Below are 23425 nucleotides of genomic sequence, written 5' to 3' on the forward strand. Positions count from 1 at the left end.
ATTACAACTCAAAAGAAATCACAATGGATTAAATGTTTTCGCTCAAGTTCTAGAGAGAGAAAGTGTGAAAGAAGGTTCTAACACAATAAATTCACAAATAAATAATTGTTATGACTTTTTTCAGATGAAAAACATTTTATATTTATAGTTTTGGCATAAATATGACTATTGAGGGTGCATTAAATGCAAAACTAACGGTTTAACTACTTAAAAACGCATTCTAATGGCTTTTAGAATCTGAGGTTCGACTGCCAAAGTCCCATACTTCAGTTGTCAAAGTTTATTGTGCCAAAATATCATTTTTGAAAAAGAGATTTCGGCTACCTAATTCCCCCATTTTAGCTGTCGAAGTCCATTTTATCAAGTTTACCCAAAAACTTGAAAAATACATAACTTTTAACTCTGAAATCATATTTTTGATATATTTGAAGTATTAGAAAGCTAATTCAATGTATTTTTCAACTAAAACACTTTCCAAAATAAATTTTACATTTTTTAAAAAATAAAAAATTTATTTAATTCCCTCTTGGTCAAGAATCAGGTAAAAATTAAATTAAACAAGATTTTCTTAATAACATCTAGACTTGAGCCAACACAATTAATAAAATGGGATTAACAAGACATAAAAATAAATAAATATTACATTGTAGGATCCCAAAAAGGTTTATTTTCTTATCTTGCTCTTCTTCAGTTTTGATTTGAAGTAATTTGACAATTTTGAATTTGGAGCTTACAAACTCATTACAAACACTTCCAATATTATTAGTTGCACACTAATTATTTATTATTATTAAAATATGAGTTAAGACAACAAAACACCCAAATTTTAAAGGGTGATGTAACTATTTTGAACAAAAAAGAAAAAACAATAAGACAGGTGTAGATCACATGTCGCCCTATCTTGTCCAGATTTCAAATTCTATTAACCTCTTGAATATTCTCAATCATAAGCTTCCTCCCAGTCATCTATCACTTCAGACAACTCTGCTTAACTTGGAGCTCCTCCTAGTAGCCCATGTGAACCTGAAATGCTTGCATTTTATTCTATTTATAACTTAGAAGAGCTTCCTACACGTTTTATAAGATTTTCAAAATGTGACAGATGCATTTGAAGATGATTTAGAATTTAAAGCACTCCACTAACTAATTGAAGCTGCAATAGAAGCTTATTTCCCGTTTCATGCAAAAATCTAAATACCCACTTATGAGTGCTAAAGAAATAAATGATAAATTGAATGGTTATATAATGATAAGATAGAATTTCAAATTCAGTTATACTTTATTTTTTTTTTTTAAAAAACAGTTATAGTTTATTTAATATTTAAATTTAAATATTTTATGTAATTAATAATTAAAAAATATTTTAACTTTTTTTTTATTTTAACTAACTCATAAAAAGATATATATATATATATATATATATATATATATATATATATATATATATATATTCTAAATTTAAAAATTTTAAAACTTTTAAAAGATTAGAATACACCACATGCCAGTTTTTAAATACTTTCATTAAGTTATATAGCGCACTATTATAAAGTCATTTTTAAGGCAGCTTTTGAAATTTTAAAATAAATTGATTAATAAATTAGTAAAAGGATAAATAGTAATTTTTAAAGTATTATTATTAAAATTCTTGTTTATAAAATATATGTTTAAATTTTTAAATAATTTTCTAGTGAATAATTATTTAATATATATATATTAATATAATTTAAAAAAAAATAATTCACCCTTCTTCTAATTATAACTAAATATTTATCTAAAAAATATTATTTTTTAAATGCCTAAAATTTTAACCTTAAGAATTTTAAAATTCTTAAAAGATATAGTAAAAAAAATTTATATAATTATTATTATTTTATAAAAAAAAGATTTTAAAACATTTAAATAGAAAGTTAATATTTAATATAGCAAGATCATTTATATATAAAACATATTAAAAAAACTAAAAAAAGAGACTTTATTACATAGCGATTTTTTATGCTTCTTATTAACGTAGATGTCATACTACTGTGAAACTATTTTCGAGGCTTAACTTTAATATATATATATATATATATATATATATATATATATATATATATATATATATATATATATATATATATATATATATATAATAATTAAATTAATCAAATTTCAAATTAATTAAATTTTAATTAATAATAATTAATAATTTTATTAATAAATTTAAAAAATAAAATAAAATAATTTTATTGATGCACAATTATTCATTAATTTAAATATAAAAATAAAAGAAAAAAATTAAAAAACAAAGAGAGCAGTAAAATGATAATTTACTTAAAAAAAAGAGTAAAATGTAATTTGATTCTTTTTAGTACGTGGACTTACTATACAAGTTATAGTTCTCTATTTTAATTAATTTCTTTTGAACGTATGATGCGCGTTATTCACACTCGTGACTCGTTAATTTATTTTTATATAATTTTTTTTTATTTTTTTTATATGATATAATATTAGTTTAATAATTTTTTCAAATGACAATTAACACTATCTAATTAATAAATGTTATTTTTTTTTATGAATAATTGTATAGAATAAATAAATATAAATAAATAAATAAAGAGATACTCTTTAATTTTATATAATAATAATTTAAAAAATTAAAAAACCTGCAAATCACAATGTGAAATAGGTTAATATAGATTAATACATGTCCATCTACTTTACCCTGAGTGTGAAAAGTGAATCTTTAAACTTCTAATGCATTTCTTTTTATTTCTTTAGTTATATTTTTATTAATAGTAATAATAATTAATTATTGCCACTTCGAGTCATATTTTATTTATATTTTATTTTTAAGTAAATTAATATTATTAATAAAAAAATATTAATGGTCAATTAAATTTCATCTTTTATTTCATAAAATTGAATTATTTTGAGTAATTTTTAGTAATCTCAATATTCCCCCTTATTCACACTTTTATATAATTAAATTAAGTGTTATTTATTTTATATTATAAATTTGTAAATACTTAAAACAATTAATAAAAATAAATCAGTGAAAGTGAGATTTAGCGTTTAAGGTATTTATTTATTTTATTTTATTAAATTAAATAATTTTTAATAATTTAATAGTATTTATAGGGTTGAAATGATAAAATTATTATATTAAAAATTATAATATGATTTTTGGTATAAGTATAATTATTATTAAAATTTTAATTTATATTAAGTATAGTAATATTTGGAATTGAAATTATTCATGAATTTAGCAATAAATTTTACATTGTTAAAAATTATTAGTAATAAAATAATATAGAGCAATAAAAATACTGTCACTAAAGTTATTAATGATGTCGTAATGTGAATTATTGATAGTTGTATGAATTTTAAAATTAAAAATTTTAAATTTATTTAAATATTAAAATTAATTTAAATAATAAAAATATAATTATAATTAATTCCAAAGGTAGGCATGTTTAATAAATTAAAGTTAAGTTTTGAGACGGAAATTAAATAACCTACGGCGAAGGATGACAGTTGCAAGTCACCGGCAATTCTGTGGTCACTTCAGTTTCCTGTAAGTTCCAAAGAGGATAAGGACATCCTCTGCGGTCCGAATCACATTCTATTATCATATATTTGCTGAATTTTAGAACAGGAAATGCTATTCAATTCTCTACTTTTCTCTCCGAAGTCCATCCCTTTTTCCCTGAAGACAACCATACGTGGTCCAGAGGGAGTTGCCATTTTCAACAAGCCTGATGACTCCCAAAGATATTTATCTTGTTCAAAACAATTGCAGAGTGATGCAGGACACAGGCATTTTGTGTTAGTCCATGGAGCCTGTCATGGAGCCTGGTGCTGGTACAAAGTTTCCGCTCTCTTGAAATCAGCTGGTCATAGTGTTACTGCTCTGGATATGGCTGCTTCTGGCGTGCACCCAAAGCAAATTCATGAGCTCCGCTCGTTCTTGGACTACTTTGAGCCCTTGATGGAGTTCATGGCGTCTTTGCCACCAGAAGAGAGGGTGGTACTAGTTGGCCACAGCTTGGGTGGTGTTGGCTTATCTGTCGCCATGGAAAAGTTCCCTGAGAAAATTTCTGCTGGAGTCTTTGCTGCCGCAACTATGGCTGGTCCTGATTTTGATTTCAAAACTATAGCACAAAAGGTACTATTCGCGTCTCCATTTCTTGATAATGAATTATCAATATGTGGGCTGCTCAAAATTAGGAAGAATTTTGGGCGTAATCCTTGATTGGTTCTTGGGAATTTTGATTTGATGTGATTAATTGATGAGAAGCGACCTTTCTAATTTGCCATTTGAGCAAGTGTTAATTAATTATTTACCCATGATGAAAAAACGTTTATCCTTAAGAACCTGCACTCTGATCTTCTTTGCAAAAATGTACAGTATCCTAAAGAATCAATTTCCCCCATGGATTCAAAGTATATCTATGGCGATGGACCCAACAACCCTCCAACTGCCACAATCCTTGGTCCCAAATTCTTGGCTTCCAAGTACTACCGCTTTTCTCCACCTGAGGTAACAACTTCCTCTTCTTCCAAAATGCATCTGCATAGTCCTCTTTTAATGATGATTTTGAACTGGTTCAGAATTTGGTACTGGCAACGCTATTGGTGCGACCTTCACCTCTTTTCAGTGATCCAGAAGCAGCTCATAATGAAATAATATTTACTAAAGAAAGGTATGGATCTGTTTATCGAGTTTACATAGTTTGTGATCAAGAAAATGATGTTGTGCAGAAATTGATGATTGAAAATAATCCTCCTGATGAGGTAAAGGTAATCCCCGGCTCTGATCATATGGTCATGTTTTCTAAACCTCATGATCTGTGTTCTTGCCTTATGGAGATTGGAGATAAATGCCATTCAACTTAATTACCACTTGCTCATATGACTAGCAAATATGTTAATAAGATCTAAAAAAAGGGTGAACAACATAATTTTGTATTGTATTTTGTTTAGCACTTTCTCTATCATTTATGCAGATAAAATAATATTGATAAACAAGATATTAGATACTAGATTATTCTAAGAATTGTTCAATAATCTTAATTCGTTTGATATTTTATGCTGATGATGAAGCCTGAAAATCCGGAGATACTGATAAATCTGACCCCATAAAAGAGCCACTTGTAGGATGCTAAGCCAGTTTACAGCAGGCCATAATTTTCAAAATGTTTGGTACAATTTCATTTTTAGTGACCCTTCTTTATGATGATGATTCGTGACTTTGGGTAGAGTTCTGTTAGTTTGTTTAGAAGTTGTGCATGTGGCTGTTTGTTAAGAATCTGTTTTAGTTGTTGGGTTACTGTTATGAACGTTGCATGTTCTTCTATAAAGAGGAGAAACTTCTGTAATTGAAAGCATGAATGGAATAACTGTTTCTTCTTGGATTTGCTTCTTTCTTCTTGATTCTCTCTCTTTTCTTCTTCTTCCTTCTCTGTTATTCTTCTGTAATTGCTATTTTCATTTTTTTTTCTCTTTAACTTGCATCAGATGAAGATGATGGGACTGTATAAAACAATAAATTGTTAAATCTCTAATTCAGGAGCTATTGTGATAGGCCTGATAGTTTACAAGAATATGATAATGATATAATGAAATAATTAAACTATGAATTAGGGAAATTCTGTTATGCATCTCATGATCATTGTTGTTTGAAATAGGCCAATCCAGCCGATCCCAAAGCTTTAATCGGGAATCAAACTAGTAATCGGTCTGGTTCATCTTAACAGCCCTCTTATTTCAAGAACTGGAATTGACATGAGAACTGAAAACAGAGACTTAGATTTCAAAAGAAAGAGAAAAGTAAGGCACATTTCATTGTCAAATTCTCCAATACATCTCTTCTTCTACAATGACTGGTTCTTATACCAGAGATTATGTATACAGTTACAACTGCCTAACAGATACTGTAATAAACTTGTAGCTCAGCTACATTCGGTTATGACAACCAGCTAATCTTGGCACTAACTCTCTCTAGGATTTTTGTTGTCTAGACTTGGTCTATCATGGACCCAAGACATAGGGTATATGGTGAGACCCACATGGGTCCCATATGTTTGCTTCTTGGGTCCATGGTAGGTAAGAATTTCCCTTTCTCTAGCTCTTGTAACTGCTACCAGAAATCCCTTATGGCATTGTTTGCTCTTGCTGGCTTAAACACGTGTTTTATTAAGGCCTATCCGCTTCATGCCATCTCCTACACTGCATTTCAGTAACCAATTCATGTTTGCATCAATACCTCAGGCTTCAAAGGTACCTTGTCTTCAAGGAACTCTAGAAAACACAATTGCAGCTTACTAGCGAACTCCCATGTTGCTTCAGCTGGAGACATACCTTGCCAATGAACAAGAAATTGATAGATCGTTTTGAGAAATTACGGAGAATCCAAACGGAAAACAGTAGAGGAAACAGAGAAAATTCCTTAGAGTGAGAAGAAACAAGTCACATGCTTAGCTTCTTCATTGACATGAACGTATTTTCTTTCTCTGACTTTGCCCAATTTCATACTCATTCTCCTTGAGCATTATGTGATTACAGGACTGCAGCTCCAAGACGCTACCCCTAAGATTCCAGCTCCCTCGTTTTTGTATTATTTCTTCAAAAAGTTTCAAAGCTTCTCCTTGCAATGCTTCCTAAGCTTGAACGATGACAGATCATTTAGATTCCCACCAGCCTTCGAATCTGTGTCATTTTCTCTGATTATAATGTCATCGTTCTCCTACATTTGTTCCTCAAACTCTTCAGAAGATGTCTTCACTAAACAGCACTTCAGCAAATTGTCCATGTTTTGGAATATTAGTAATATGTTCTAGCTGCACGGTATGGCCAGAATCCTCACTAACCAAACTACCAAAACTTCTTCAGATTTTTTAACTTTATATTATTCTGCATGCATTGCATGCCCGGAAACCTTGCTTATGTTATTGTTGTCCAAGAGACCCTAATCAGATATTATTATTACTTGATCATGTTTCCTCTTCCCTTTCAAATTGCCAGCCATGTTTCCAACTTTTATATTTGCTTCTGCAGCTTTCACGTCTATTCAAGGCTATAAATTCACTTATGTCCAACTCCGACCCAGACTTCTCTTCTTGATTGTAAAGTTCAACTACCTTCACTGTGGCCCCATCAGATGTCTTATCAAGGCCTCTAAAATCAATAGATGATGATTTACCCTAATCATCAATACATTGTAGTTGGGCTTCTCGATGATGCTCCTGTTCTAATATCATTGCTGCATTCTTTTCCTTCATTCTTGAAAACAAGTTTCCTCTACCATGGCTGAGGATCACAGCTCTGATCCCAAATAACGTAAACTAAAGGCAAAAATGAATTAAAGGAAGAGAGGAACTGAAAACAGAGACTCAGATTTCATAAGAAAGAGAAAAGGATGGCACATTTCATTATCAAATTCTCGCATGCATCTCTTCTTCCACAATAACTTATTCTTATACCTGTGTTACCACTTTGTCATCCTTGCACAGGATTTAAATTAACTCTCTTCACTAATCCATAGTTTTCACTGGACAACGTTTTGGCCTTTTGATAAATCTGGTATGATTGTGGCCGGCTCGACGTCCTTCAGATATGTATTATACAAAGTCATTAAAATACAACTAATGCAAATATACACTATTATATGTATCATGTTATTATTAGGAATTCAATAGGTTATGCAGGTATCGAAAACGGTGAATTTAGTAATTTAATTTTTTTTATTATAAGATAAATTTAAATGTTAATAATAGCAGTTTAAAATATATATTTTATATAATAATTATGCAAAAACATATATATATATATATACATACATACATATATATATATATATATATATATATATATATATATATATATATAGAGAGAGAGAGAGAGAGAGAGAGAGAGAGAGAGAGAGAGAGAGAGAGAGAGAGAGAGAGAATGCAAAAACATATTTGATGGCTAACGATAGGAAATTCTTACTTAGACCCAGTTCACTATGAACCTAGGATATAAATACGTGAGTTCTATGTATTTAATAGGTGGGTCTCATTTAATTTATGATGAATCAGGTTTAGGTTAAAAAACCTGTCTAATGATAATTCACATTAAGTATGTAATAGAAAATTTCTAAACGCTATGGCTAGAGTGGTAGCTCCTTTCTCTTACGGTGAGTACTAATAACTAAGTTTGATTAGTTTCCATAACATTCATTATATATGGGTTTAATTTCTTAGAGTTACTAATTTATCCTTTCAAATTAGTTAATCATGTACTCTTAGAGAGTTAAATATCTCATATTTAACCCCCTAACTTTAAAGACTTTACAATTAAGTTCTCACTTTATTACATGGCCAAAACATAAGAAGGGAGAGTAGAGCTCTCCTTGATCAAGGTGGTAGCCTCCCATTTGCTTTGAGGTTTCCCCCAATGTCTGTCCTTTGGGTGATCTAGCGGCCAAAAGGTTGAGGTTTTGGAGTTTAAAATCCCCGTGACTGGTGGTTGCTCAACTAGTGTCAAAATCCCAAGAACTTGAAGAATTATCCTCTTTCAGAACAGTCACATAAAACTCTTTCTTCCAGCTTTTATTATTTTAAGGGTTCCCCAAAATTATTTTGTACCTATTACGGGCATTATACCTAAACACATTGTCGCTGTTCTTATAAACAAAGAATGTCAGAAAAAAGACCAAGAATGAGAGTAATAAGAATTTTGTGGCAAAGAATTTCAGAGTCAAAGATGAGAAAAATGACATTATGATAAATCAGTAACAAAAACTGCGCAAAAAGACTTATTAGACAGAGGAAATCCTCTCGTTTGATCTCTAGTTTTCTACACAAATGTGCTAGTTTGCTAGCCTCCTCTGTGGCTCACCTCTGCCCCTTTCGGGTAGGGGGTATTCTCCTCCCTGACCACTTGTGGGTGTTTCATCCTCCCTACCATCGGTTGGGGTGTACATAGATTTTGGTTTTCTTTTGTTGGTGGTTCTTGTAAATCGAGCAGCTTCTTAAGGAGGTTTGCGCTAACCTATGAGGATGGAAATTGCCACTCTTGTGCAGATATATTGTGTGGTTTCTTACATTAGGCCAAAGGTGTAAGGTTGGTGGCTTCGTTATCTATGTTGTTGGGCAGTGGGTAGGGCGCGACTGAGACATCGACGTGTTTTATCATTGTCGTCTCTGTCCTTAGTCGATGCGATGGGCTGCTCCCCTTTGAACCACTCTCGGGTTTGCTTTGGGTTAATGGCCTTTTTACTATTGTATGTGTTCCTTCTCTATTTTGCAACGCTTTGGTGGTTTGAGGATCGATCTTCTTGCCATGCATGCCAATGTTGTGCTTGGAGCTGTGTTGTGCGATTGAACTGTGGCAGAGAGAATTGCTTCGTCGGGTCCTATTTGGGTTACAAGAATCAGGTTCCTCTTAGGTTTGCTAGCTGAAGAGGCCTCGAGCCTTGGGGTTAATGGGCTTAGTTGCAAAATAGTGTTAGGTTGATGTATTTGGTCGTCGGCTTGTATGAACAGACGTTAAGCAATGTACATGGGCTATAAGCCCCTTTTCTTTAACATGTGAAGGCTATTCCCATAAAAATTAAAAATGGAAAGCTGGGAACATGTTCATTTATGGAAAATAATTTTTTATTTTTCATTTTTATTTTTCAAAAAAACTTTAGTTTTCAATTTTTATAGAAAAGAAAGAAAAATATAGAAAATGTGGTCACTTCTCAATAATAAAAAACAATTTTCTAATTCAAAAAATTAAAAAATTATTCATAACTTTCATAATGAAAAAAATAAATCACTATAAAATATATTTAAAACTCATTTTATTATTAGAATTACTTTAGTATGTGTTATTTATTTATTTTATAATTATATAATTAATTTTTATCATTATAAATAAATATTTTTTCAAATAATTATTTAATTTTTTAATTATGAAGATTTATAGTATAACTTTTATTATAGAAAAGTCATTGTTTTTCATTTGAAAAATATTTTTCAATTTTAGATTTAAAAACTGACACATTTAAATGAGAAATTTTTTTTTTAAAATTTTTTCAAAAAAAATTTCTAAAATCCTATTTCAATTTTCTATAAGTAAACGGCTCTAAAAATTCGAAAATAAAAAAACAAACTCATGATCCAATTGTTTCAAAAGGAAAAAAATTATTTTTAGAAAATGTCATATTTTAGAGGAATACTCTCCTCGTCAACTCTATCCAAATCCTCTTTAAAGAGGTGGACCCTTATACGCAGAGGTGGGCTCTTCGGGATCCAATATCGATTGTGGACTGAGTGTATGAGTGGCTTGTATGGAAAAATAGACTTTGTTAAAATTGTCATAGTTTTAACAGTGATACATTCCGGTCACTGAGCCTTTTGTGCGTCTTATTTCTACGTAAAAAAGAAAAAAAAGGAACCTTAGTGAAAAGTGAGGGAGTCTTAAGTTCGTAGTAGTCTGTGGGTTGAGGATTGTGAGTGACCAGGCATACCTCATGGGTTAGTCCTTTGGGATCTCACATCGGTTGTGGATTAGGTGTGTGAGTGGTTTATATGGAAAACAGACTCTGTTAAAATTGTCATGGTTTTAATAGCGATTAATTCCCGTTATTGAGTCATTTGTGTGTCTTATATCAATTTAAAAAAAATAAAAAAAATAAGGACGAAAAAAAAAGGGAGTGGGTGAAGTTAGAAGAAAAACATGATATATTATGTCTACGTAAACCAAAATGAAAAAAAAAAATGAAGACGACAAAAAAAAAAAAGGAAAATTTGCCTCTTTAAGAGTTATTTTAAAAAATCATAGTTTGAAATTAAAATTTATAAAAAAAAATTGCATAATCAAGTGTTTAAATTTTGGAGCATCTTTGTTGAAAGGATTTTATCTGAATACATCATGTAATTAAATAAAAAAAAAACTAAGGAATATTCCTTGAAAATGAGAGAGATTGAAGGATAGAATGTACAGAGCATTTGTTTGACAACAGTAGTAAATAGATTAATTATAATTAGAAATATTTTGCAAGAAGGTGAAGTTAGAAAAATTTTATTGGAGTCACACATTTAAAGTTACAATAAGTTAAAAAAGAATATAAGCAAGAGGCAACCTTGAGCTCAACTATTAAATTATGTAAACAGTTTTCAAAATTCTTATCAAAATTTTACAAATTTCAAGAAGATTGGAGAGCTTTGATCTTGTGAATCTTCCCTCAATTTCTTTTTCTGTTATTAAACTGATTGTCTGCTGATGAATTTGAACAGGATTTGAGATCTTTGCCCATTTGTCCAAAAAAATTATCAGACACTTGTACATTTGTACATTTACTTAACAAACACTTCAATTAATTCTTTTGTCCACTAGACATCTGAACTTAAAAAAAAAGAATTAATATTCAAACACAAAATTGGACAATCCAAGTATTGTTTAATACACGCACGAAGACGTGGCGAATGACAGTTAAATGGAAGTAATTCAATCTAAGCTGACATTATAGCTATAGGAACGTATTGTATTTGTAGGGCATTGTTCATGAAGGAAAATGAGGAAGCTCTTATAGAAGAAGCCAAAGCACTTGGCTATAAAAAGGCTAGTATTTTTGTTTCAACAAGAATTTCATTGAAGAAGGAGAAAACTTTACCTTCCCTTACTTCTCTCTCCTCTTATCGTCTCTCTCTCTCTCTCTCTCTCTCTCTCTCTCTCTCTCTCTATTTTCTGCAATATATGTGCTTGTGGCCATTGTGCTGGTGGGTTTGGTTAGCTCAATGAAATTCGATGAGCTATTTCAAACCAATTGGGCTCTTGATCACTTCATCTATGATGGAGAGCTTCTTAGCCTCTAGCTTGACGACTATTATGGTATGTAAAGCTCAAAAGCCTTGGGCATTGATATTCTTTTAGTTTCTCTTTTATAGTCTGCAGCTACCCATTTGTGATTATTTAGTCCTGATTAGTTTAGGCTAATGAATCCTTTGTTAGGTTATCTATCATAACAAGCATGCAAATCTAAGGCGCATACATACAAATCGTACAATCACACACTATAGAAAAGAAAAGAAGAATAATACAGGATTTAACGTGGTTCAACCGTAAGGTCTACGTCCATGAGCAAGATAAGAGAAAAAGTTTCACTATGATGAAAAGAGAAAGATACAATCACTCAGAACTCTCAAACCCTAACCCCAGTGTATTTTTCGAATATCTCACAACTCTGCCACAAAGGGTAGAATATTACAATATTTATACTGATCCATACCGCGGGAGCGTTGCCCCTGCACCCCCAAGAAAATCAGTGGTAGGCTTCGAGCCCGAGCCTATCAACCCGTACCCTCTACTACAATCACAAATCTCACTTTTTATCCCAATCAGGTGGCAGCGAAAAACTTTCGAGTCGGGTCACAATTCAAGTCCATGAAAAAATATATCTAAATTTCAAGCCATAAAAATAACAATTCTTCCCCTTAGCTTGAATTCCTTCTATCATCAATAAAATAACCACAAACATTTTGTCTTGTCATATGCCCTCGCAAGTGCATTACTGAGCAGTACAAACACCAACCCAGTCTAGGCAATGCTTAAACTTGCTGACTGGGACTCCCTTGGTCATAATATCTGCTGGATTATCATGTGTAGAGACTTTCTGCACAACTAAAGTCCCCTGAGATACAATTTCCAAATGAAGTGGTATTTGACATCAATGTGCTAAGTTCGCTCGTGGTACATCTAATTCTTTGTGAGATGTATTACACTCTGGCTGTCACAAAACATTGTTTCCTTGTTCTGTATCAATCCAAGATCACCCACCAAACCTTGTAACTATAAAACTTCCTTTACTGCCTCTGTTAAGTCCATATATTCAGTCTCTGTGGTAGATAAAGCAACTGTAGCTTGCAATGTTGCCTTCCAATTGATAGCACTTCCAGAAAGAGTAAAAAAATAACCTGTCAAAGATCTCCTCTTGTTTAAGTCCCCTGCAAAATCTGAATCCACATAGCTAATAACTAAATCACTCATCTTGGCCCTATCAAATGTCAGGCCAACATCTGTAGTACCCTTCAAATACCTCAAAATCCATTTCATTGCCTGCCAATGCTCTTTTCCAGGACACGTCATGTATCTACTCACAACACTAACTACATGTAAAATGTCAGGTCAGGTGCATACCATAGCATACATGATGCTACTAACAGCACTCGAATAAAGAACACTAGACATGTGCTCCATCTCCTCATCTGTTTTTGGTGACATATCTGCAGATAACTTGAAATAGGCAGCAAACGGAATAGTCACAGGCTTAGCATTATTCATGTTGAAACGCTTAAGCATTTTCTCAATATAGGCCTATTGAGACAAGAAAAACTTCCCAACACTTCTATCCTTGGTAATTTCCATTCCCAATATCTTCTTTGCAGCTCTCAATTCCTTCATCTCAAACTCATCACTCAACTGCTTTTTCAAAATGTTAATTTGTAACATGTTTTTAGTAGCAATAAGCATGTCATCCACATACAACAGCAAATAAACAAAGGAATTATCTGAAAGCTTCTTATGATACACACAACTGTCATATGAACTACGATTAAAGCCATTACGAACCATGAATGTATCAAATCTTTTATACCACTGCCTAGGAGACTGTTTCAGACCATATAAAGATTTCTTAAGCAAGCAAACACGGTTTTCCATACTTGGAATGACAAATCCTTGAGGCTGACTCATATAAATTTGCTCCTCCAACTCACCATGCAAAAATGCTGTCTTCACATCTAGTTGCTCAAGCTCTAGATCATGAAGAGCAACCATAGCAAGTAATACTCTGATAGAACTGTGCTTCACAACTAGAGATCATTAAAGCCAATCCCCTCCCTCTGAGTAAAGGCTTTTGCTACCAATCGTGCCTTATATCGAGGTGCTTTAACCCCTGGAGTGCCTTCCTTTTTCTTGAACACCCATTTGCAACCTACCACATTTTGTCCCTTAGGCAATGTTACAAGCTCCCAAGTCTGATTCTTGTGAAGAGATTCAATGTCTTCACTCATAGCACTGACCCACTGATTTTCATCTGAACAAGAAATAGCTTCTCTATAATTGCTAGGTTCATGCACATCAACTGGCTCAACAGCTGACAAGGCAAATGCAACTAGATCTGTATATGCATATCTCTGCAGTGGCTAATCTGTCTTCTCTCTCTACTAGTTGCAATGCTATATGGTTCCTATTGCTGTTGCTCAGGTGCATTCTCTTGTTGATCAGGATCTTGCGCCTCATCCTCTGAATCACTAGACTGAATTGCTGAAATATCAATATCAAGCTCCACCTATTCTCTGACACCGTGATCTGATTCTGCTATTGACTTCTCCCTCTGACTATCCAATGAAGCAGACTCATTAAATATCACATCCTTGCTGATAATTAATCCTGGAGACTTTGGATCATTGCACCACAACCTATAGCCTTTCACTCCATATGTATACCCTAGAAATATGCATTTTCTTGCTCTCAGCTCAAGCTACTCATCTCTCACATGAGCATAAGCAGGGCAACCAAACACTCTCAGCTGAGAGTAATCAGCAGGTGAACCGGACCAGATCTCAAAATGAGTTTTGCACTCAATAGCTGTAGATGGAGATCTATTAAGCAAGAAATAGGCTATATTAATTTCTTCAGCCCAGAAATCCTTTTCTAATCCTGAATGTGAGAGCATGCTTCGTGCTTTGTCACAAAGCATTCTGTTCATGCGTTCTGTAATACCATTCTGTTGTGGTGTCCTTGTACAAGTGCGGTGTCTCACTATACCTTCATTGCTGCAGAATACATCGAACTCACGATTGTAAAATTTCAACCCGTTATCAGTTCTAAGATGCTTGACCTTCTTTTTTGTCTGCTTCTCAATCATCGTCTTCCACTTTACAAAGGTTGAAAATGCCTCATCTTTTGTTTTTAGAAAATACACTCATACCATCCGAGAGTAATCATCAATCAAAGTTATAAAGTACCTGGCACCACTCTTGGAAGGGATTCTGTTAGGACCCCATAGATCTAAGTGGATGTAATCCACCGTTCCTTTGTTCTTGCGCACTGCCTTTTTATCAAACTTCACCCTCGTCTGTTTTCCAAACACAAGTGTTCACAAAAGTCCACAGATTCTATTTTTTGCCCGTCCAATAAATCCCACTTGCTTAACACGGATAATTCTCTTTCACTCATATGACCAAGATGCAGATGCTACAATTGAGTCTGATTCTGATTATTGCTTCTGGATGTTATTGCAGCTTCCCCTGAACCCTGTACTACCCTGAAGAAAATACAATCCTGAAACCAAACTACTCTTCATGAGTATCATCAAGCCCTTGCACACTTGGAGAACTCCATTCTCTTCATGGTATCTGAATCCATGAGAGTCAAGTGTCCCAAGAGAAATCAGGTTCCTCTTTAGTCCTAGAACATGCCAATACTCTGTAGTTCTAACAACGCCATCAAACATCCTCAATCTGATGTTACCAATTCCTTCCACAGATAATACATGATCATTGCCCAGAAACACCTTGCTACTCATCTGTTTGTAAGTGACAAACTAGTTTCTGTGTGGACACATATTATAAGTAGCACTAGTATCAAGAATCTAGGAATTTTGTCCATGATATGAACTCACGAATAAAATTTTTGTAGCATTGTCATCACTATCAGAATCGATAAAACTGTCAACCACATTCGCTGAACTTTCTGGTTGCTTTCCCTTTTTATTTTTTAACTTGGGACAGTCTCTCCTGTAATGACCTTGCTCCCCGCACTCAAAATAGTTTGCCTTTTTCATTCTTGACTTAGGTCTGTCCTTAGATTTCTTCCTGCTGGAAGAACCCTCCCTTGAATGTGTTCTTTCCCTACTCACCAAAGCTTCTACCTTAAATATTTCTCTATTATCTGGAAAATTCTTTTTCAACTCCTTTGATTTTAGAGAATTACTAACATCGTCTAGTGAAACACTATCTTTCCCATACAACAGAGTATCAACAAAAGTCTCATAGGAGGGTAGCAAAGAACATAACATAATAAGGGTCTGATCCTTACTATCTATATCAATATCAATATTCTTCAGGTCCATAATGATTGAATTAAATTCATCCAAATGTTCTTTAATGGGCGTACCTTCACTCATTCTCAGATTGTAAAGTTTTTTTTTTCAGATATAGGCGGTTGGTCAACGATTTAGCAGAGTATAACTCCTCCAATTTCTTCCATGCCGCAAAAGCTGAGCTTTCACTAGCAATCTCGCGTAGGATATTATCAATTACGCTCATGAAAATCGCACTCAAGGCTCTCTCCTTCATATCAGCCTTCTCTACCTCTTTCATACCTTCTGGAAAGTTATCCTCGATTGCATTCCATAGACCTTGCAGGATCAAAGAATATTTGATTTTAATCTTCCATAGACTGAAACTTGATCCACCATCAAACTTCTCTATCTCATATTTTGTTGAAGATGATGCCATCTGTAAACCCTAAGTTTTGCGCACAAAGCTCTGATACCAGTTTGTTATAACAAGCATGCAAATCTAAGGCACATATATAAATCGCACAATTACATAATATAGAAAAGAGAAGAAGAATAACACATGATTTAACCTAGTTCAACCGTAAGGTCTACGTCCACTGGCAAGACAAGAGAAAAAGTTCCACTACGATGAAAAGAACAAGATACAATCACTTAGAACTCTCAAACCCTAACCCTATCGGCCCGTGGCCTCCGCTACCACCACAGATCTCACTTTTTATCCCAATCAGGTCACAACGCGAAACTTTCGAGTCGAATCACAATTCGGGTCTATGAAAAAACATATCCAAATTTCAAGCCACAAAAATAATATTATCATTAGGTGTTGGGTTTCAATAAAAAATAAAGTACATGTTTGGGAAAGTGACGGTGTATATTAAACTTGTGGAGGGTGACTCTACTAGAACTGTGATTGCTGTAAGAAACACTTACAAAATAGATGTAGAGGTGTACTCTTGAGGCTGTAAGTTGCACTACACATTTGGACATTTAAAGGTGCTCCAGCTATAACTTTAATGTAGCCTAATAGATCATCTTCATATGTAGTTCTTGAATGATGGAACACAAGTCATTTTCAGGTGCATATGCAACTACAAGGTCTCCATGGAATGCACCTGAGCTCTTTGATCTTTTAATTAGGGAATGGATTTTTTTTTATAAGCCATGCAGAGCATTTGAGAGTGGGAGTAGAAAGCTAAGGCTATTGCTAGATTATAGTGGTCATGGTTGGCATGAATCAAGGAAGTAAGTGATGAATGAATTTAGAGGGCTGAAAGATCTTATTATATGCATCCACAACCAGTGAACACTTTTTAGTGGCATCTTTATGAACATGAGATGAATAAGTGTGATGCTTAAGCTTTGTATAGATTGGAATTGAAAGTTGTTGATGGAAAGAAGGGTGCCAAGGGTAAAATAACAAATGAATCGGTTGTTGATCTGTAGAGGCAAATGGGTAGACTTACTGCTGAGTTTCCCTTTAATAACAAGTGATGTGTTAAAGGAAGGATCAAAGTGAAGGCTAAGGTTGGTGTTGGAAGTGTTTATTTAGCTCCAAATCGAGTGGCACCAACAAATGAAACATTTGATTATGAGCCATGCAATTATCTTGTTGAGAACTAGGTGACTATTATGTGACTTAATTGAAGAACCTTTGTTTCATGCAAAACATGCTACAATTGTCTAGTTATAGTAGCTAAGGCATTGTCTTATTATTAGTGGGTTGATTTCGTAATCAAAACGTGAATTGAAGCTCTTTTTTGGCTGTGAATTATGCATAGATCGTTTTCTCATTAGAGTGTTGTATGCATTACTATAGTTGTAGATACTAGAGCATATTCTAACTCGAAGATGAAGAAAAATGGTTGTTTTTCAATTCATGTCACCAAAATATGGCATTTATTGGTTCTGTTATCCAAACAAGGCGTTGTCACCGTCTCTGCAAAAGAATGTGTAAAGTTTTGGAGTGTGACCAAACTTTAGGCAACAGATGGGAGGAAGGAGGAGTCTTCAAGAACAGGAAGTAAGAAAAAGAGAATTTTGAAGGAAAGAAGAAAAAAGACGGATCAATTAAAGCCACCAGATTTACCACGTAGATTTTATTTTACTCACTCGCTTTTATGCGCGTGAATTAACATCCTCTGCTGATTGTGCATTTTTGTATTTAAATGTTAAGTTTTTTAAAATTTCTAAAAAGTTAATTGAGATGTCTGTTAGGTAAAATAAAAGAGTACAAGTATTTGATGACATATTTAGCCTTGTCCATTTTTTAAATTTTAGAAGTATATTTTTTTATTAAATTTATTACACTTACACACATATAAATAAACAATATACATACATTTCACATACCCAAAAATTTAATTTTAATATTCTTAAATTTTGATTATAATTTTCAATTTCATGATTTAATTTTATGCCTAAAATACATTCCCTTTAACAAGTAAAACAAATCATTTCTTTCAATTATACCAAGTATATATATTTAAAAGAAAATAAAATCAAAATAAAAAAAAATAGCAAAGAGTAAAAAAATATGCTCCACATATCCTTTGAACTTGAAGGGAAAATATATATATATATATATATATATATATATATATATATATATATATATATATAATCATTAATTATGATTAATTTTATGTAAATTTTTTCATAATCAACATTAAAAGTATATCCATTATTACATGCAACGATTAGATGAATAATTTTTCACAAAAGGCAGGTGAAAGAGATCCTCACTTCCCATTGAGTCTCAATGGGAAGTTTTCCTGAGAAAGTTGTCTATTAGTGTCTTGGTCAGCATGCAGGTTGCCTTTTCAGTATTCATCAGGAAAAAAAAAAGATTCATTCTTAATTTGACTTCCCATTAGGTATGCATGAAGATGCTAATAATGCAATTGATGAGAGGATTTGGATATGTGCAAAGGCTTTATTTTAATAATAGTAGCAATCATCACTAGCTAAATGCTCATGCAGCATTAATTATTGTCTGCCAACTATCATTTTTTATATTCAACTTGAATTTGATTAGGTATTTGTATTCAATGATTTGCCATCAATCACTTCGTGACAATACAAAAAAGAAATTATTATAAAAAATATGTTTGATAGTATTTTTTAAAAAAATATTTTAGTTTTAAAATAAATTTAACGTATTTTAATTATAAAATATTTATAATAATTAAATAATTTTTTAAATAAATTTTAAAATAATATTTAGATTAATAATCTTTTAAAAAACAATTTATTTTTCAATCTCAATTTCAAAGAAAACCTAAACTGGGAAACACTATTTTCCGTGTATATATATATATATATATATATATATATAGTAGTCATTGATGGTAATTTTTACCGGTGGTTATATCTCTCCTTTTTCATTGCTTTTTTTCTCAATAATATTCAAATTTGCATCATTTTGAAACATATTTATATTTGTTCTCTGTCTATTCTTGTTGATAGATCTTTGTTTTGTCATCTCCTTTAGAGAATTTGGTTTCTTTATTGCAAGGGTTTTGCAATCGTTAGCCAATTCTCATCGATGTGAAAAGTAAGGAAACACCACTTTAGTTTTGAAGGAAAATTAAAGAAAATTAATTATTTTGAAATTTTTTTTTTGTAGAAAAAAATGTTTACTTCTAATCTAAGGGTTCAAGGTTTGGGATCTGCATACGTGGGTATCAGGCATCCCAAAATCTTCCCTAAATAGGGTAAGTAAATTTAATGGTGTGCTCACAGTAATTTAATGCTAATAAATTTAATGGAGTTTAAATTATGATATTGGTTCCTTGTATTTAATTTCAAACAATGAAAATACATAAATGTAGGAACACATAAATGTATTTCTATTATGGTAAGTCAAATACAAAAGGTAAGTGAAAGCAACTATAAAAGTAAATTTTGACTTCATTTATTTTACTTTATTTTATAGAATAATTTTAAAAAAGAGTAGCCGATTTTTATATAAAAAATATAAGAATGCAAAAAAGACTTTCAAATTTGATAACTGATGAATTTTGATGAAAAACAATTATAATTCAAAAATATTTTAAAGAGGACCTAAGAGATAATTTTGCAGAAAAATGAAATTGGATCTAGAATCTTTTGTTGAAAATTAAATTTACTAAAATTTAAAATGGGTGTGAAAAAAATAAAAATGGACACTGACTTGCTAGCCAAAAGTTAAATTTGCTTAAAATTAAAAGATATGAATTTTAAAAGTGGGTCCATATTATCAAAAGTGAAAGCCATTTTATAACAATAAAAATTTTAATTTTAATTTTTATTAAATTTAAGTATTATAATTAATACATTAAATTAACTTGGGCCGAAATTTTCATTTATTTTAACCAATACTCTGATTAAAAGGAACGTATTAATTAATATTTAAAGAATTTGACCTGTTAACAAGTACCCCACTGAATAAGATCAAAGTCTCATCATTGGTATTAATTTAATCACAATCTTAATCTTCATTAATTCAGTTAAACTAAAAAAAGTATTTTATTATTGATAATTTAAATATATTTTAATAATTATAAAAAAGAAGTTGAATTAGTATTAGTCTATATTTTTATTCTTTTTAACTAGTACCACAATTAAAATGAATGTATTAATTAATGCCTAAACAGTTTGACCCACTAATGTATACTCTGCTAAACAAGATCAAAGTCTCATTAACAACATAAATTAACTTAGGCTAAAACTTTCATACTTTTTAACTAGTACCCCGAAGAATGTGTCAATCAATGCCTAAAGATCAAAGTCTCATCATCGGCACTAATTAATCACAATATTAACCTTTATTAATTCCATTAAACTAAAAACATACACACACATTTCATCATTCATAAATTAAACATAATTTAATAATAAAATATTTAATATAGACCAAATCAAATATATCATTACTTATGAATTCATAAAAAATTGGCAAAGTTTTCCCTAAAAGCTAGACATTTCCCAAATTTTCAATACAATACAACTTGTACAAATTTGTCATCTTGGCCTGCACATTTATCCATACATCTTCTATCTCAACAAAAACTTTCACATAACAAATCAAATAAGTTCAACTAGAAGTGGACTAGGTTTCAGGTAATGTCTTAACTTGATTAAAATTAGACTAAACTTAAGATATTCTTATTTGCTATTCTTTCTAACCAAACATTTATTTATTTTTTTACCTTTCCAAAATTTAAAAAAACTAAAAAGAATAGAAGAACCTCAAAATCATAAACTAATTTTATAAGGGCTATTCTATTGGATGAATTGAAGAAAGTCTTAAAAATTACTAAGATGAAAATGAATTAAGTTATTTTTTTAATAAAAGAATTCTTTTTTATTTTTTGATAAAAAAATTCAAGGGGTACCCCTATTTGAGTAGTTTAGGGTACCTCCTTCAACTACTAAAAAAGATATTTTTAGAGAAAAATTTTGTATGACTTAATAATGTTAATAAATTAGGAACAATTTAAGGGGTATCCCCCTATTTAAGTAGTTTAAGGGATACCATCTTTAACTACTAAAAGAAGATATTTTATAAAAAAAAATTATTTAAATAATTTTAATAAATTAATAACTATTTAAGGGGTATCCCCTATTTAATTAGTTTGAGGGGTACCCCCTCAACCACTATATATATATATATATATATATATATAGAGAGAGAGAGAGAGAGAGAGAGAGAGTATTCCCCCATTTAAGTAGTTAAGGGTATCCCTTACAACCACTTTTTAAAAAAATATATAAAAATTTTTCATTCAATTTAATTAATTAAAAATGATTTGAAGAACAGAATTGGAGGGTCACCCTATGATTTTTATTGTTATCATGAATCACTTATCATAAAATAGTGAGCTTCTCAACATGCTAGACACAATCTTCTAAAACCCACATTTTGGGTAATACATGAACAAACTTGCTTAGAAAGAATTGAGAAAAATGGTAACTGCTATTCTCCTCTAAGAAGCTAGATTAGCAAAATCCTTTAACCGTGCTGGTTTAGAAACTGTTCTAGTTGATCTTCTTAAAGGAGGATGAGGTGAAGGTAAAGAAAGAGAAGATGAGTCATTAGAATGAGGTAGAGAAGATAAAGAAGGTAAAGAATTAAGTGGGGAATGATGAGAATCATTATCATTGGTAGTAATATCTGTGACAGTTGATAAAGGCTCATTTGCAATATTATCAACTGGTTTGGGAAGAACAACAGAATCAGAAAAAATAATAGGAGTAGAAGAAAAAACAGAATGAAAGGGAAAATGATTTTCAAAAAATTTGACATCTCTACTTACATATATTTTCTTATCCTTCAAACTATACAACTTATACCTTTTATTCACTCCTAAATAATTAATGAAAATAGATTGAATTGCCCTAGCATCAAACTTATCCTTGTAAGGATTGAGATTGACAGCATAACACAAACAACCAAACACTCTCATATGACTATAATCTGGTGGTTTATGGTAAAGTAGCTCATATGGTGTGAGCCAATTAAAATTTTGCATAGGCAACCTATTGATGATATATGTGGCTATTAACACACATTCTGACCAAAACTCTTTAGGTAATTGTGCTTGTATCCTTAAAGCTCTGGCAGTATCTAGAAGATGCCTATGTTTTCTTTCAACAATTTCATTCTGTTGTGGGGTATAGGGACATGTTCTTTGATGAATTATACCTCTATCAGACACCAGTTGAGTAAAATTACTATTTACAAACTCAGCACCACTATCAGTCCTAATAATCTTGACCATAGCATCAAACTGAGTGTTAACCAACTGAAGAAATTTAGATATAGTAGCAACACTTTGAGACTTGTTATGTAACATGTAAGTCCAAGTAGCTCTAGTCTTATCATCAACTATGGTAAGAAAATATTTGGCCCCAGTGACTGAAGTAACTTTATAAGGTCCCCAAATATCTATATGAACTAACTCAAACTCATGTTGTGCTTGTGTCTCTCTAAAAGGAAAAGGGAATCTACTTTGTTTTGCCAAAGGACACACAAAACAATCAAAAGATTTGTCTCCTGAAATACACCCTTCAATTCCCAAAATGTGATTCATTTTCTTGACTGACACATGCCCTAATCTAGCATGTAAAGTAGAGATATCAACTTTGGAAACAACATTAGAACTAGAACAAGTGTAATTCTCTTTATTGATTCTTGAATTAGAGATCATGGTATTTACAGGTGAAGAAATCAAGAAATTGTTTTGCAGACTCAACAAACAATCATTTATACTAGAAGCCAAAAAACCAGATTTATCTAGCTTATAGAGCCTTGCAACTTCATGTACCACCGCTATCACTTTCTCAGTTTGAAGGTCCTGAAAGAGACAAAAAGAGGGATAAAAAATAAGTGTGATTCTAGTTGTT

At 31.6% G+C, this 23425-nt stretch overlaps 1 protein-coding gene across 3 annotated transcripts; it reads left to right on the forward strand.

Annotated features, from left to right (window-relative positions):
- Window positions 1-3510: 3510 nt before the first annotated feature.
- Window positions 3511-9551, forward strand: LOC110655858 (methyl jasmonate esterase 1). Of its 3 annotated transcripts, none has more exons than XM_021812325.2 (4): window positions 3511-4147; window positions 4391-4522; window positions 4594-4685; window positions 9048-9551. In XM_021812325.2, exons 1-4 carry the CDS (start codon window positions 3641-3643, stop codon window positions 9136-9138), a joined length of 822 nt encoding a protein of 273 aa, XP_021668017.1. In that variant the 5' UTR covers window positions 3511-3640; the 3' UTR covers window positions 9139-9551. The 3 variants fall into 3 exon arrangements, with proteins under 3 accessions (XP_021668017.1, XP_021668018.1, XP_021668016.1); XM_021812326.2 differs by lacking the exon at window positions 9048-9551 and adding an exon at window positions 5670-7747 and having other exon boundaries at window positions 3512-4147; XM_021812324.2 differs by lacking the exon at window positions 9048-9551 and having other exon boundaries at window positions 3513-4147; window positions 4594-5396.
- Window positions 9552-23425: the final 13874 nt, after the last annotated feature.

Source organism: Hevea brasiliensis, chromosome 7, assembly GCF_030052815.1.
Source record: "Hevea brasiliensis isolate MT/VB/25A 57/8 chromosome 7, ASM3005281v1, whole genome shotgun sequence".
Taxonomy (NCBI): domain Eukaryota; kingdom Viridiplantae; phylum Streptophyta; class Magnoliopsida; order Malpighiales; family Euphorbiaceae; genus Hevea; species Hevea brasiliensis.

What these genes read in the sequence shown, in the direction of transcription:
- LOC110655858 (XM_021812324.2), top strand. Translation starts at nt 3,641, where the DNA reads ATGCTATTCAATTCTCTACTTTTCTCTCCGAAGTCCATCCCTTTTTCC. An exon ending in TCAAAACTATAGCACAAAAG is followed by an intron (nt 4,148 to 4,390) that starts GTACTATTCGCG and finishes AAAAATGTACAG; the next exon opens with TATCCTAAAGAATCAATTTC. An exon ending in ACCGCTTTTCTCCACCTGAG is followed by an intron (nt 4,523 to 4,593) that starts GTAACAACTTCC and finishes GAACTGGTTCAG; the next exon opens with AATTTGGTACTGGCAACGCT.